At 43.8% G+C, this 17,652-nt stretch overlaps 1 protein-coding gene across 1 annotated transcript in view; it reads right to left on the bottom strand.

Annotated features, from left to right (window-relative positions):
• Positions 1-15,429, bottom strand: part of LOC119187108 (nose resistant to fluoxetine protein 6) — a 71,241-nt gene extending 55,812 nt beyond the window's left edge. The window contains exons 1-2 of the mRNA XM_075879870.1: positions 14,741-15,429; positions 1,787-1,998 (exon numbers count right to left, since the gene is read on the bottom strand). Coding sequence (XP_075735985.1) covers positions 1,787-1,998; positions 14,741-15,047 — 519 coding nt within the window. The 5' untranslated portion in view covers positions 15,048-15,429. The remainder of the gene's footprint in view (positions 1-1,786; positions 1,999-14,740) is intronic.
• Positions 15,430-17,652: the final 2,223 nt, after the last annotated feature.

The following is a 17,652-nucleotide window of genomic DNA, read 5'->3' as shown; positions in this document are numbered from 1 at the left end:
AAAGTTTACCAATCGGGGCAATCTTGCAGATAGCCTTCGTGTGTGGAGCTCCATGCACTACTATAGTGGTTTTTCGCAACGTGATATTGGTTCCGTCGCACAAAGTGTACAATTGTTGCTGAACATTCATCAATACACCTTATGCAAAATTGCTGCCATCTCTAGGCCGTTGTGTGCATAGCCGCCATGTTAGAGGCTCCCCGCGGCGCAGTATATACGCACAAGTCCGCGTGTAAATGTTAACGTTGACGTATATGCGTATGGCGTATCGACATGAGGTGCGTATTGGCTGATAATCGCAATACCAAGGTATTGCTTCGTCTCTTTCAGCACACAGAGAGGAACTCGGAATGCTGAATGAAAAAGAGTGAGCCGTAAACTTTGTCCTTTGTTTTTTTTTTTTTCAAGCTGATGACGTTTTTAGCATGAGCTCCGGCTACTGCTAACGAAATACGTGTTTGCGTTCCTTCGCGTGCTCAGAAGTGGCGCTTTGTATATAGTATGTCACAATTTCCTTTGCTTTTTCGCAACAGAGTGTCAGCACATTGAATTAACCTTTATTTCTTGGTGTCGCACCCTTTAAGCGGCCTAATATTAATATCTGGAATTTCACGTTCCAAGACCGCGATATGATTATGAGAGGCGTCGTAGTGGAGGAATTCGGGAATTTCAACCATCTCGTGTTCTTTAACATGTAGTGACATCGCACAGGACACACACCTCTAGCATTGTTCCTTCATCGAAATGCGACCACCCTGACTGGGTTGAATTTACTAATCATTCCGTTCATAAGGGCTACTTTCTATTGGCCAGCCACCTTCATTAACAATACGGTCAGTGCCAGGACTGCTTGAAACTTGTTCTTGCGAAGAATTCTAGTGGGGGAACCTTTTTCGCGAACACAGATCAAGATGCCGCAACCTAGAAATTTTACGTACGTATTTTTTAATCTTTTTTCTTTGTACCTGATACAACAAGAACGTGTCCGCTGTTCCTACGGCTACGAGTCTGCTTATCGCTTTTCAGAAATCGTTTTTTTTTCACGTAAAATAAAATTTTCAGCAATGGTCGTCAAATAAACTGAATAGGAGATCCTTAAGGACCAAAGTCGCAAGCATGTTCGTGCGTATTTACTGTTTACTGTTGACTGGACACCTTCTGTATATGTATGCAGAGCAAAAATTGATTGACTCGAATGAACAACCATAGCGTAAAAATTATATTTGCGTGAATATGTGCAAAGCGCATAGAATACACGCGCAGCCAGGATATGCATGACAAATAAAAAAAAGAAAGGTTGAAAAATAAAACACCCGAAGAAAATATCTACCTCCAAAACATATAGATTTTGGTTCTCCCTTATTAGTGGACTTACCTTAAGTTCATGGGATCATTAGGCGTCTAATGGTATACATTAGCACAGAGGAGGAAACAACTTTAATCACAGTATTTATAACTTTCACCCGTTTACACGGCGCCACCCTTGTTGAGATTCTAATATGCGACTTCGTTCTCAGTGGCAGGAGGTCATAACCACTGAGTCACGTGCCGCAGCGAGTAAAAAAAGAACAGCAATAAGAAAGGTTTTGCATTGCAGAATGGAATCCGGGCCTCAAAACTTTTGTTCGTAAAAGCAGTTTGCCATATGAGAATACAGCCATGTCTGGCGCCTACTCTTAGAAGCTCAAGAACTTTCTTTTCTTTCTTTTACTCTCTGAATAGACTTTTCAACGCAGCAATGAAGAAGAAAAAAAAAAAGGCAGTTGAGTGGCAGCTGCAGGCTCACCCGTGGGTGTGCGAACATCACGGCTTTGGTGATGTGGTCATCGAGGTCTGTCTTGTTTCCAGCGTAGATCAGCAAGTTACAGTACTGCGCACGTAGCGTCTCGTGGCCGAACTCGTCGTGCACGACGGTCTCGACGCACTCGTCGAAGGAGCCCAGGTCGACCCGCGTCGTCGACAGGGCCCCGGTCGGGTACTTGCCGGAGGCGTCGAGCACTGCGAAAAATAGAGACTCTTTGTAAACGAAGCCAGTGCTAGCTCCACTGGATCAGGGTAAATTCAAAACAAAAAGTACCGGCTTATATCTTTCTTGGTAAGAAGCGCCACCACTATTACACAGAACACACAGCACAAGCGCTTAACTTCAACTAAACGTTTATTGCAAACGTCGGACTTTATAAAAGGTGTGAAAGAGAAAAAAAAGAATAATAAAAGGTAGACAACAAAAAGCACACGTGCCAGTTCCGTACATTACTTATCCATTATTATCTATCACCCCATCAAAAAAAAAAAAAACTTCTTTCCGCGTGAGCGAGATAGAGGGTGCACTACCTTTTATTCTTCTTTTTTTCTCTTTCACACACTTTATAAACTCGGACGTTTGCAATTAACGTTTAGTTGAAGTTAAGCGCTTGTGTTGTGTGTTCTGTGTAATAGTGGTTGCGCTTCCCACCAAGACAGATTCATACCAACTGGCCCGATACAATTGTTTATTGCCAGTTTACAGGTGGCCGAAGCATGTCCCGGCGTTCTGTTGCATCATTGTGATATCAAGTCAGTATATTGTATGTAAGACACATTTTTAAGTTTGTGACGTTGGAATGGTATACATTTATTTGATAGTGAGTTCACTTCTCGTAATTTGTGAGCAATTATCACCGTTGGTTCTTTGAGCTAATAAGCTGCGAGGAAAAAGCTTCGTGCGGCCCAGAAAGCCGCACATATGTGACTGATAGGTGAAAGGAGGAAAGTGTCAGTTTAAGGGCTAGTTTTTTCTTCGTTAGATACAAGAATATTGAGAGCAGACACTAAGGCCAGACATTATTATCTGTTAGTTTTGCCCTGGAATTTCCCTGGCACTATTGTCTGTTAGATCTCATTAACAATATATCTAACAAATAAGGAGCACCAAGTTTATACTTCTTTTCATTCATAGCGAAGCTTTCGTTCAGACAGACTTGATGCCTTTAGGTAGTATGCGAGAGATTATTGATCGGCTGCCACCTCGTAATAATGCCACGTACTACGTGTCGCCAAACATGCGGATAAGGAGTGTTCCACACTCGCTGTAATGGCAACAGGTGGCACTGACGGATGCTCCAACATTTAAGAGCACATATATACCCTATAAGTTGGACGGGGGGGATGACCCCCACCATAGAGCTTAGTGGTAGAGCATCGGGCCTCTATTTCGAAAGTTGCAGGTTTGAGTGCTACCCAGGGCATGTGATCTTTTCGTGCACTTTTCTGCTTCACATTTACATTACAATAACTTCTAATAACATCCTCGCTACTTTCCCTGGCATTATCGTCTCTTAGTTCTCATTTATAGGTAAATACTTGATATACGTAAAAAAGCATCATTCACGTAAAGAAATTATATACGTTAGAAGCCGTAAGAAGCGATTTGAAGAGATAACAGAAATTTATTATCATAATTGAAAAAAAAATCTACACGTACTAGCAGAATCAGCCAAAGATGAGACATTTGTGTTACAAAACGAACATTGATGATATGTGGGGTTTAACGCCCCAAAACCACCATTTGAGTGACGCCGTAGTGGAAGGCTCCGGAAACTTCGACCACCTTGAGTTCTTTAAGGAGCACCCAAATACAAAACCAACATGAAATCAATCAATTAACAAAGCACGTATAATTCTATGATAACGCGTAATGGTTTAATATTGCTAGCAGTATGTTCTTCGACACCCAGTATGTTGTATGCTCGCGATCATAACAACTGGCGAAAGGCAGCCTCGGTGCATCAGCGTACACAGCGTGTTCAGCACTGTCTGCAATGACGGTGAGGGCACGAGAGTCGTGGGAAGTCGTCTGCATTTATAACGTGCTAAACGGGACAATTTCTCAAGGGTAATCAAGTTAACAAAAAAAGGTGGGGCGAAAAAGAAGCCACTGGAGAAAAAAGAAAGAAAGCATTTAAAAAGAGGATCTTGGTGGAAGGTTGCCACACACCAAAGCAACAAGCAACTCAGAAGCGTTTACTCACAACTAAATATTAATCTTGAAAAAACATTTATATATTATATTTAATTCACTTCAGCATTACTATCAGCCTTACATATAGGCTCACGTTTAAACTCATGCTGACTCACACAACAAGGCACAAGCGTTCATACGCCAGCTCAATATTTATTGACCAGAGGCGTGACTTATGGAGAAGGGGTATGTTGTGCTCCCCCCTCCCCATCCGGAAACCGTTTCTCAAAAATTCTTGATAAAAAAATCTAATGTCAGTCTTCTTTTTCGATAAAATGTTCTTACTGAATTGCAGCCACTTATACGTCATATTCGAAGGTACGATATCAAAATGTGCAAAGATAGCTCTGATTACGCGAGATATCAGTGTTAAATGCATTGATGCCATGTTAGCAAAAGCCAATTGTTCACTAATGGACTAGTGAGTTGGCTCACTCAAGCTAACATAAACCCTGAGAGAGCCGATAGTATGAGTCCGAGTGAGTCCAAGCGAGTAATATTTTGGTGTATTTGAGTCTGAGTGAATCCGGTTGAGCAAAACTTCGATGAATCTCAGTCCTTGTGAGTCCCAAGGGCAGAATATATTGGATAAGCGAGTCTCAGTAAGCTCCACATTTTTTCACGACCTGTGTATAGGATGAAGCAATACGAAATGCGGAGAAGTTAAAATTGTACGAAAAGTACTTTGCCTCAGTGCAATCCTGCAACAAGGAAATATATGGAGATATGGTGATGTAATGAAATATTAAACAGGCCACGCAGCCAATATCTATAAGCTTATATGATATCCCGCAGGCGGGCATCAAGATCACGTACTTGTAAAAACGTATTTTGCTCTTTTTTGCTCCTATAGAAGCATTTGGTTCCGAATAAGTCATTGCTCCTGGCCCTTGTTTCTCGAGCTACCGAGCTCGTTTGAAGTCACGGTTTAGGTATGTTATTATTTTAAGCTGCGGGGACTTTTCCGCGGCGCCTTTGCTCTCTAATGCAGGTCGGGGGAGGTAACGCGGCCAAGGCCCCATACGACCCTCGCAGAGGCACGAGCCGCACGTCACATGTGCGAGAGCACGAGGCCTCGCAGAAGCGTCGTCGTGCGTGCGTGGCGGAAGTTTGCCCAAGTGCACCCCCTAATTAAATTTACAGCCTTCTTCGATAGGTTGCAGATTTCCTCAAGGGTCTCGTACCACTACTGTGTTCATGTATTTATCGAGATATCTGCCGGAACAGTGTCAATTTCACAACGTGTCTTTCTCTCAGACCAACATTCCTCGGCGTGATGCCGCTGCAGAAAAACAGCCCAAATATCTTTGTCCTGCATGCAACGTGCTCTTTTTGCGTCTTTGATCTTTGTAACAGCTCTCCCATCTCTTTCACTGCCGCTCACCGAATTGGGACTACAATTTTCGTCTTGCTCCCGCCTCCAACGCCATTCGCACTGGCGACGCACCTGCGAAGCGTGCGCGGCTGCGCTTTGCTTATAAACCCGCGTAATTTATGGTACTGCACTCACGCCTGGGACGCGTTGTTTGCGTCATACGTAGCAGTGAAAAGAAAACCAAGTGTACCCTTGATAGACTGCTACGTTTCGTATAATGCTCAAACAACGGAACAGCTTTCTTAACGTGACGTTTATTATTAGCTTTTATTGACCCTTTTACTGTTTACAAACAGGTGTTGGGCGGCTTCTAGTTTTATGCGCCGGCGCAGCCTATATATAGTACCATTAGGGGGAACGAAAGCCTTAGCGAGTATCCCGCTAATTTCCTACAATTTTCTCCCTATTAGTGGCCAGATATTTCAGATATATTTTCTCCTAAGCTTCAGACAACATCATAACAGTCAGGCCTTAACTTCAAACGCCTTCCTTTTACCTGAACGCAGCAAAAGTTTTTCTCTACTCTAGCACACACACGAAAAAAGCTTTTTGGTTCGATGTTAGAGAGTGACAAAATGAAGGGACCGGAAGTGTCTTGGAAAGCAACACGTGCTGATGCTATTACAATGATTAGGCTGAACGAAAAGCTCACTGTGATGCCTTTCATGCGACGAGATATATTTATCCGTCAAGCTATCGATCAGCGATACACCACATTGCCTCGAGCTGCACCAACGCGGGCCACAACTTCTCGCTCTGCATGATTACGGCATGTAGAATTTGCCGCTTATAAAGTTCTTTGTGAGCTGTCGCGAGCATCGTCTTGCTTGTGAGAGCGCACTATAGCTATATTCATTCCACGGCGTGGCGTTTCTCCGCCGGGCTCCAGATCGCAGGTTATACCCCGGTCGCTGTGGCCCGATAACGATGGAACTGCAAAAGCACACGTGCACTGCGTTCTTTGGATCCCGTCTTCATCTCTATCGTCCCTGACCCGCTAAATCTAGGTGCACAGATACTTTTATCCAAACTGCACGCCTGAGTGTAAAAGGCTGAAATCACGAAACTTCTCTTTTGTAAGCGTCATTCGGCTATTCGCAGTCCAGCATCTCTAATGGTATATACTGAGCGTCAGGTCTGGCTGAAGTATTCTCTTAAAAATATTTTTCACCTCTAGACGTTCTTTGAGGAAGCAGGTCTTGGCGCTCAAAATCAATTCCAATCTTCCCACTGTGTGAACTTTTTGATAACCTTGCTGTCACAGGTAAAACGCAGTTTTTTTTTTTAGGAGCATGCTCCAAATCACCGAAAGAAAAACGTGTTGTTTTTTTTTTTACTCAACATTCTCGCGAAGTAAAGGTATAGAGTCGAAATATGGTGAAGATTCGTTTCCAACGCTGTTTCTTTTCACGCTTTGCAGGTGGTCGGAGTATGCTATGGCGGTACATTAACACGTGCATTATTCGTGAAAAGTTTTTAAACTTGATCTTCGCAAATTGTTCTGTTTTGTTGCGATGATCCTCTTAGAATCCGAATTAAAGTAGACTTTTCGCAAGTGGCTCAACAATAAAAAAATATTGCTAGTTTCGTGACACGCACATATCTAAGCCTGCAACTTCGGAGGGAGGTGGTCGACACTATTTACCGTGACCTTAGCAATGCTATAGCAAGCCACCCGCTGGTGGTAGTAAATAATAATAATAATAATAATAATAATAATAATAATAATAATAATAATAATAATAATAATAATAATAATAATAATAATAATAATAATAATAATAATAAATTACCTATTTATTGTGCTCAGGAACAACAATAAAGTCTTTGTGCGGGTGCACGGAAAATTAGAACAATAAAAATAAACAACACAATACAGTCTGCAGTAAAAAAATATTATCTGGGGTTTCGCGTCTCCAAATGCCGATAATCGTTGCTTATGAAGGACACCGCAGTGAAGGGCTCCGGAAATTTCGATCATCAGGTGTTCTCGTCCACTGACAACGTGCAGTGCACGGGCCTCCGCTTCGTCTCTATCGAAATGCGACCGCCGGGGTCGAACACATGACCTTCGGGTCGAGAGCCGAGCACCCTAACCACGACATAACCGTGGCGAGCTTGCTTATGATTAAGCTCATGCGATTTGACGCTGACTACACGATTTTCGATATCCTCCTCAGTCATCTTCTTGATATATTACGCTGTTTTACCGCAAACGACCAACCGTTTCCTCTGTACAAGGAAACCATTGGTGTTCCACGAATGTCAGTATTATGACAACTCCTCTTTTTAATATTTATTAACGACGCCTTTTTACTTTTTTCCTGATTGGGAATTCTTTTTTTTTCCTGGTGGGTGTATGTCGACGACACAAACATATTCAAGGAAGTGCAGACTACTGATTGCTGCCCTATCATGCAGCTTGATTTATTTTACTTTCGTGAGAGAAGTCAGGGGCTCGAAGCGTTTAGCGTGCCTTGAGTGTCGTTATACGAAAACCAAACGCTCTTCTTGAGTCGCATATAGCCTTTTTCGAGCAGGCATTATCATTATCATAACTATAAACGACGTATCGCATCACGAGAGGGACATAAACGGAGGACATGCACACACAGCACGAATTTGCAACTGAACGTTTCATTTGCGATCGCACATGTTATTTATAAAATAAGATGAGATTGATAAAACAGAGGGAACAACATATAAAGGTGCAGCGCTCAACAGTCACGTGTCGTCGCTGATCGGACAACCATCTGCACTTGCCGACGTCAATGAGCTGCCTCGAAATACCTTTTTTCTTTAGCAGATAAAGCTAAAGAGGGCCCACTCACACATCTTTAGTAATATTGTCTATTTCATAAACAACGTTCCCACCATTGTGCTTTAAAGATTGAAGCTTTGTTAATTGCAACCTATTTATTTGTTCACTCTATCTACTTTTATCACTTTTTTATTTTCTATTCGATGTAACGTTACCATTTCCACATATTTCGTCACAGTAGTTGCTAAGTAATGTATTTTTTGTTTGCATACGCAATAACCCGTAGTGGGCACCCGCATGCTTTGTTTTCCTCTTTGATGAAGTCACTTCCAAGTAGCGCTTGCATTTTGCGTCCCTGTGACACTTACTGTATCTGTCTCGATAGGAGGCATCGTGCTGTTTCAACTTTTCAACGTTTTGTTTATACAACCGTCTATAATAAAAAAGAAGAATTTTGCACTGATCGAAACCAGTGTATACGCTGCCTTAAATGATGCCCGAAATTTTTATGAATAACATTTTTTTTTTCAAGGCACTGTTAGTCCGTCACAAATTGCATACACGTTGAAATAGAATTTATGATATTGCTCCTGAGAAGTTATATCTTCCCGGTTCTAAGCGAAATTGTCAAAGCGCGAAAGACCGAAAAAAAAAAGGTCCTATGGGACATTTTTCCTTCTTTTTTTTTTCTATGGCATCACGCTTTGGCTACAGCTCTCTCAAGCGTGCCAGCACCGCCGTCAGCGCACAAAAGGCAGTGATGGGCCACGGCCTTCTGTTTGTGAGCAGGCAGCACACGTCACACGGGTTCCTACGCACTTGAAGGATGTAGCCAATAGCTGTGTGTGATCGTTTCCTGATCCCCCCGGCTTGCGCGGACTCTAGCAACTGGGGATAGTTATGTACGTGATAATGAAGTGGTTATGTCATTGTACGATGCCGATCCCAATCATAGATGGCAGGTGTCCTTCACACCAACGATACGTGAAACACTGCAGAGGAACTCTGGGATCTGTTGGATCGGAGAGAAAAAAATTGGCTTCATTCTACAGTGGCTTGCTGGTGAGAGGTTGTCCGAGACAGCCGATAAACATATGTTGAATTCCACCATATTCACACTTCGCGATTTCAGGCACTGAGAAGCAGTGAACAGCTGAAAAGACAGCTTTAGCAGTTTGCAAGTGCCCAGGCTGCCAAACACGCACCGACCGCAGCACTGCGGATTTCAATTCTTTACGTCATGAATTCTCAAGCTCGCTCCGTGGACCCCAGATGTTTCGTGCAGGACACCTTATAGATTCTGTGAGCGGCCCACTGTCGTTTACTCCAATAGCAACTAATTCATTTGTTCAGGCGAGCAAATTGGCGCTGCATTTTGCATTTAACGAAGCCACCGCACGGCGCATCCGCACACCGGGCGTCTCCGAATAGCGAGAGACACGTGGTAGCAACACTAACGACTCGTCGTCTAGATAGAGCACGCCATACAACTTGCACGATTAGCGCACTCGCGGGGAGAGAACGCACGGGGCGCTGGTAATTCGTGCTCGTGAGCGTTCAAGCCAGTTGGAATGACATTAACGGGACTTTCGGCGCTTTGAATCATGGTGCGTCACCATTCACGTGATGCAGTTTTCATGAATGGTCATTCGCCGCTGCTTCGTGTCGGTTTTGTAATCAAAACGAGCCGTGAGTGCTTTGATACGCGTAAGAGGCGTCGCTTCGTGCCGGCTACGGGCTGCAAGAACACAGCATTTAAGCTTAGCTTTGCGACCGGTGCATCATTCCGCTGTGCGACAGGCACGCCTGTTTTCTTTTCGTGCCGAAAAAAATAAATGAAAGAAAACAGGCCTCTACTGCTCCACCGTGCTGGTCTGGCTAAGGTACTCAGCTGCGGACCCACAGGTCACGGGATCGAAACCCAGCTGCAGCGGCTGCATTTTAGACGGAGGCGAAAATGCTGTATGCTCGTGTGCTCAGATTTGGGTGCACGTTAAAGAACCCCAGGTGGTGGAAATTTCCAGAGCCCTCCACTACAGCGTCTTTCATAATCATATGGTGGTTTTGGGACGTTAAACCTCACATATCAAATCAACGCCGACGCCGGCGGCGAAATGCAGCCGAGAGTGTCCATATAATTGTTATTGAGATAAAAATGAAAAAAAAAAGTACAAGTATATGTGATTGTGAGTACTTATTAAGGCAAACAATTCGCAAAAACTTCTTGTCTTGCCTAGGCTAGAGGGCTTCAAACTTTAGGCAGCCAAGTGAAAGTGTGTACACGCTAAATAATATATATAGTGGTAGTGGTTTGAGAATTTACCACGAAACAATTTTCCCGCAATCTAGAGGTGCTACCCTACCATGACTATGGTAGTTTATTTATTTTTGTCCGAAGTAAATGTATATTTTTGTCCATGACTATGGTAGTTTATTTATTTTTGTTTATTTTTTCTTTGTCGCCTTGGTGAAAAATTGCAATATTCTGATTGTTTATCGTTTCTTACAAAGAGCAAAATTTTCTCGCCAGTAACATTTTTACATCTTATGTTTTACGTTTTGCTGTATAAAACGACTAAAATACTTCAGAAGCATAAGAAGTAAAAACAATGCCAAAATATTGTGACGAAGTTGGAAAAAGTAGTATTTTGACTCATATTGTGAAATAAGTTTCGTAATGTACCGGTCCAAGTAAAAATACGGCTTATATAATGTTGCACAGTGTACACCTATTTCACGAAAAGGTTGCCATTTTTTCCATCGCAGCGTCGTCTAGCATCTGCGATGCTTCACCGCCGTGTCGGCGTGTGGGAATATGCGGTGATGTATGCAGCGTATGCACACAACACACAAAGTATTCCTGTTTTTCGTGGTCTAAAAAATAGCAACGCTTCGCAAGTGTAAAAGCGCCAGTAAGTAATCGCTAGGCTGACAGCTTCAAAACGGATGAAACAGAGAGCAGTGACAACCCACGTGTCGTTCATCCAGTGATGCCAATGATAGACAGGAGATGAGTGGAACTTGAACACGTTCCCTAATCAGCACATATAAATGGGTAATTTGTTTGTAAGTGTTGTCAAAGCTGACCTTGTGAAGTTCGGGGGTATGCGCTAGCGTTAAATTTTCTCTCAACTCTCGAAGCAATGGTGAAATGTAAATTGAGATGAGCGAATATGTTTTCATTGTTCAACGGCACTTTCAAGTGTGCGCGATAGTGTTTAAAACAATTCTGGGGTTTGCTGTGATTCTTCAAATTTAACGCAACTCTACAATTACTAGCCTATAGGCTGATTGGACTCAGAACGTCGCAATACAAGGTTTATGGAACGAAGAAAGCACGAACACAAATGCCTGTGTTGATTCGTGCCGTCGTCGTAGTCAAAATATTGTATCTGATCGTTGCGCAAAATAACGGCCGGGCGTACGAAGGATGACGTCGAACTTTCACTTAGAAGCAACACAAAGGGATGATCAAAATAAACATCTGGCACATCTGGAACTACGGCACAGTTCGCTTCTACGCGAGCAGCCACCACTGGCGATACGCCGAAAGTACGCCCGCTTTTTGGTAACACTGTTTGTTTTTTCTTGTGCTTCCACTGGAAGTTTGATTTGATGTTATAGTAGTTAAAAAGAGCCTGAACTTTCCTTCGCTCGCTGCCACGACCGTGTTTACGAAAAGGAGCGTGCTCCTCACGCACGAAGAATAAGAATTGTGGCCGTTGTTCGCGTTCGTCCAGGCGTATAGTTGTGCGTTGATTGCTTGCGTCTTTCCGTTTGAGCAGCGTGCTTTGCGTGTCGAGCTGCGACAGTGGTTTGTCCGCGCTTCTCCTGTGTATGCTACTTACGCGCGTGCTTTCTGCTTCCGGTGTGTGCTGCAAGTTTCGAGCTGCATGCCTGCCGTTCTTCACGTTCTTCGCGTGACTGCAGCATTCATTCATTCGCCATTGCGGTGAAACAACGCACGACGAATGCTCAACTACCACGCTAGAAGCACGCTCTTGATCCAAAGAACACTGATGAGAAGCCAAATTTTCTGCCATGCAGATCAGAAAGTGCTCATTAAATAATCTTGAAAACACACCCACTTAGATTTTGGTAGCCGCTGGCATTGTAACTGCTCGGCTGCTGACCCGCAGGTCGCGGGTTCAAATCCCGGCTGCGGCGGCTGCATTTTCGATGGAGGCGGAAATGTCGAGGCCCGTGTGCTAAGATTTGGGTGCACGTTAAAGAACCCCAAGTGGTCAAAATTTCCGGAGCCCTCCACTACGGCGTCTCTCATAATCATATGGTGGTTTTGGGACGTTAAACACCACAAATCAATCAATCATTGTAACTGCATGATCGGCTGTTGCATAGCAATTGGCGATGTTGATGTATACAACAGAAAAATTCTGGGCGAAACATTTTCTATAACAACCGTCAGCTTGGCCACCACTTCTCTTTGCGAAAGATGATCAAATGTACCAGCACCCCACCAGAATCACAAAGTGGTGTAATGAATAAACGGCCACAAGGACAAAAATCCCGTATACTTCCAATGGAGGCAGAAATGTTGTAGGCCCATGTGCTAAGATTTAGGTGCACGTTAAAGAAGCCCCACGGGGTCGAAATTTCCGGAGTCCTCCACTACGGCGTCTCTCATAATAATGTGATGGTTTTGGGACGTTAAACCTCACATATCAATCATCGAAAAATCCCATATAAGAAGATATTTGGCAGAGTAGAAGGCCTATGACCTAAGCAAAGTCACTTCGAAGGAAGGTGCAACTCGCATGTCTCGGCTGCCAGCCGTTTGTGCCTCAGGTAGTTGCCACAGTCAGACACATCGCCGTGGTAGTCCTTGACCTTTTCTCGTTCAATATTTTGGTTTTCCGCAGCCCAACTACTTTAGTGCATAAAAAAAAAACGAAACACATCGACCTCCTTCGCGCCACGCGTGCAGAACGCGGCTATCCCACACACCAGCGGCGGTGGCCGAACGACCGGTTGAGAGAGAGCGAGGGACGAAAATGCACTGGTTCGAGACTACGCTCCTCTTCTACGTGAAAACGGTCTATAGTGCGGCAATAAGGTATGCAGAAATTTTCAAAAGAGTAGATTTTTGTTTTAAGGAAGAAAAAAAAATTATCTGTCTTAACAACCACGAGGCCTTAACGAAACTTGCTTTTGCCTCGCCTTCGCTGCATAGCACGTCAGTGCGAGGTTTTAACGGGGGTATTTCGACAACGAATAATGCATGTAATACAAATGCTTGTCGCTTGTTTCAGTAATATGCTGTATAGAACGCCAAAAAGGGCAATAGTGCTTATTTTCTGGAACGCTATCTCTCCCATTTGACCAGCAACGGGCAGGTCATATTCAACATCTGCTTACTCCCAAGGGGCAGAATCAAAATGTAGTCGATCATGCCCACATATACATGCACGATTTTTTCAGCATGATCGGAGATAGCCGAAAATTGACCGGACACACATAATATAAAAATTCACACACACACACACACACACACATATATATATATATATATATATATATATATATATATATATATATATATATATATATATATATATATATATATATATATATATATATATATATATATATATATATATATATATATATATATATATATATATATATATATATATATATATATACGCAGTGTATGGTTGGCGCGTGATTTACACGACTCGCGGAGCAGCGGCTTTGGGGAGATATCGCTAGTATGTGTATTGTAGAGTTCTGTATCGCCGGCGGTGACCTTCGATATTAAAGAAACAAGAACAGGCCGAAGCGGGCATGATTATTACTGTCGGTGTGCGCATCGAAAGTTGTTATAACCACCCTTGTTTTCGGTTGTCTTGATGCTAAAAAAAACAAGAAAGGAAGGTTCCGCGGCACTCTGGAAAGCCCGTTGGGGTTCTCCCAGACCAGAAAGCTTGAAAACTCCTGCTTTACATAATCCTGCTGTACCAATGTATACCGTAAACGTTGATGTGTATACGATATTATCAGCAATCGGTTGGCATGCGATAACTAAAGAATGAGATCCAGCCCAATGCATCCCTAACTTATGCCTGCACGTGGAGCTATAATATGCAAGAAATAATTCCACATATATTCTTTTTTTTTCTTGTATCACCGCAGGCAAACAGCGATTGATAACGGCGATAACGTATAAGAGTGTCCCGACACGCCTGTACGTTATCGTCTGATATACGTTCGTCCATACTAATTAGTGGCAAAAGCAGTGAACATCAAAACTTTGGTCTTCACCGTACTTTTTAGTGCGCTTTCGTACCACTAATGATTCGTTTCGGTCGGCTGTATTGTTTCGCGGCCGACTGATCACAAGTGGCTATAGGAGTCCGCCTGTGCCACTGAAAAAGACTAGTGAAAGAGTATAGCGTGAACATAACTATGACATGGTCCCAGCGTCAATCCGTATCACAGCCCACACGACGCTTTCTGTGCTGGGCAAGAAATGGGAAGAGAAGGAAGATTGTGGAGGTAAGCAGTGCAGGTCATAATCTACAAAAGGGTCTATAGCCGGTAGGATTGATACACAGTGAAGAAGCATGCACGCCGAAGAACTCACATCGCAATGCCCATGGGTCAATGTTGCGGATACCACGCACCATCTTGAAGAGACCGATGCTGCAGTCAACCGATAAATCCGCTTGTAGGACTTTCTGCGCGAGTCGAGGAGACGCATTGTCCATAGCATTGCCGACGAACTCCCTAAGCTTGGCCACGTAGCTGACGTTCGGTTGAAGGCCAGCTTCAAAATCAAAGTCCGTCTCGCCGTCACAGAGGCAGGACGTCGCCAAAGCGCACAGAAAAACAGTTCGTGCGAAGACGTGCGACGTCGGTGGCGAGCACTTCGCGCTTCTTCTAGATGTCATGATGGCGGATGGCGAAAGATTGACTGAAAGACACGTCAAGACCGGATCACGGTGTCCAAAGGCCACGCTGCTCGTTCATGGATGTTCAGTAATGGAAGTCTCAGCGCTCCAAAAAAATGCACTGATAATACGTATAACGTCAGTTACGGGCTCGTGTAAGAAATGACTGCCGGCCGCATCGCCAAGTCTCTCCGTAGCTGGTGGCACGAATAGGAGTAGCTCGCGTGTGGCAAAAAAACGCGTAGACTCGCCGGCCCGCACCTTTTTATAATGACACGTGGCGTCACGGCACCCGTGCGGTGCCTCGATCTGCTCGAGGTGGCCTTTCCACGCGAAACGCGGAAACACGCGCCAAGCAGATCGACTTTCTCCTTCGTATCTTTCTCACTCTTCTGTTCGTGCGCCGGCGACCTTCTGAAGGCGGCACCGCTTTGGCTCGTTCCTCTAGTAGTGCGCCAAGCCTTGAACCCACTTCCTTTTCTTGACTTGTATATACCACAAGATCGCTCGCGCTCGCCGCCTTGTTAACGGGTTCACACTGAAGCGGTGAACCTGCCGACCACGTGGCAGCTCCTGAAATGCCCTAACGAGTGATGGCAAGGGGTTGAACACTGTCTAGGAATGACGCGCTCGCGCAATACTTGTAGTTTATTGCTCCTTCCCATTGAGCGTGGTGACGCCCATTGCGCGGCATCGGACGCTCGCTGTTCCAATAAAATTTCAGTTGAAAGTAGCGCTTGTCCTGTGTCCTTCGCTCGTCTTACGTACAGACGTGAGCGCTTGTGTGCAGACCACGGGATCACGTGGCCGAAGGCACCGACGCGCCATCTAGCGACGAGACGCCTGTTGAGGTGCACATGCACGTCCCGTCTTATCAGTCTTTGACACCTGGGTGTCGCTGGGTGTCGCTGTCTTTGCTCCATCAAATTTGCGCAGTCTTTTTTTTTTCGCTTTTTCTTTTTCTTACGTAGCGGCTGCGACGGCGCCAGTTCCACCACCTGGATAGCGTAGTTATTGAAGCCGGTTCATTCATAACTAAGCGTAGCCAGCCTCGCAAAACTTGAAGCCAAGCACACAAAACTATATTTTCTCAACTTAGGCCAAGTTGAACTTAAATTCAACTGGCGTTAGGCCAAGTTGAACTTAAATTAGCCTAGTTAAGTGGATGTAAGTGTAGCCCAATCTAATTTAGCCGAGTTGAGCGCCGTATCCCCTAATACATCGGGCTTAAGTAAGTTTAATTCTAAATCCAGTCCCGCTTGCTGTTTTTGTGTTAAGCATTGTAAAGCTTCGATGCGCCCAGATGGATCGAGAAAATTACTCGTGCAGCCAAATAAATTTAGCATCATCGATGATGCTATTATTTTATTTAGACAAGTAAAATTTGCCCGAATAAGGCAAACTTTATCACGGCTATTTAATCCAAGTCTACTTCCCCATGAGCCTAGAGGCACCAAACCCTGGAAGATACTAAATACTCCTCACTGACACTATACCAATTAAGGTATTTTATGCGTAATTTGTGTTAGTTAAGATGCGTTTTAGTTATTGCTGATGAATGTGTCTGATATCTAATCACAGACCAAGCTTAGTAAATTCACGTGACATAATTAGGCTAATTATGCATAAGTTAACAAATGCGGGAGTGCCAAAGTAAGCGTAGAAAATTGAGACTAAATGTGGTTGATCATAACATCATCAAACTAGTCTGATCATAATTAGGTATAATTAAACAAATTAAAAAAAACACAATCAAAATATTTGAAATCAAATTTCTATGAGCTCAGAGATTCCAAGCTGAGGGAGCACTTCACTTTATTTTCCTCAAAGACCTCGAAGGGAGGTATTACATAAAAGGTACTAAATACTAATCACCCTGTCTAGTCTCATTGGGCTAAATTAAAACTAATTAGCCTTGAAACTAATTTTTCTATTGTATTCATACTCATTGCGCTTGTTTCACCATAACTAGGCTCATTTAGGTTCAACTTGGCCTAACGCAACAAAGGCAACGTGAGGTGAGAAAACCTAATTTTGTGTGCTTGGCTTCATCAGGCTTTGAAAGGCTGGCTGCGCTTAATTATGCTAATAAACCTATAAAAATAAGGATGCGAGCCCAGTGCTAGAACTGGGGCCGTCGCAGCCACTACAAAAAACAGCCGCAAAGGCGAAGCAATGAACGCGATGGCAACATATTGAAAGGTCACGCGTGGAATGGAAAGCAGATTGAAACGTGCCCCGCGTTTCTAACGCAGAAATGGCACAGGAAATGTACTCACAAGCAGGAATGCACGCTTATTCTGAACGTCATCAGAATAAGCGTCCCAGTTGTTACTTCGCTGTGTCTGAAAAGCGCGTCGATGCCTTCTCTAGATAGCGCGTCGATGCCTTCCGTCACGTGATCCCGTGGTCTGCACATTTTTGCTCACGCCTGTATATGCCTTTAGCGCTTACGTAAGTTGTGGTTCACAGTTCAGTTGAGCGTTCTCTCGCTTTTTGTTAATGCGATAGCGTTAAATATCTCGTTTCGCAGAAATTCCAGCGTTAGCTTTGGCGTCGGCATGGTTGGTTGTGAACAAAAAATCATCATCTGATGAGTCACCAA

The sequence above is a fragment of the Rhipicephalus microplus genome, chromosome X (assembly GCF_043290135.1).
Source record: "Rhipicephalus microplus isolate Deutch F79 chromosome X, USDA_Rmic, whole genome shotgun sequence".
In the NCBI taxonomy this organism is placed as follows: domain Eukaryota; kingdom Metazoa; phylum Arthropoda; class Arachnida; order Ixodida; family Ixodidae; genus Rhipicephalus; species Rhipicephalus microplus.
This window is presented reverse-complemented; position numbering and strand designations above follow the sequence as displayed.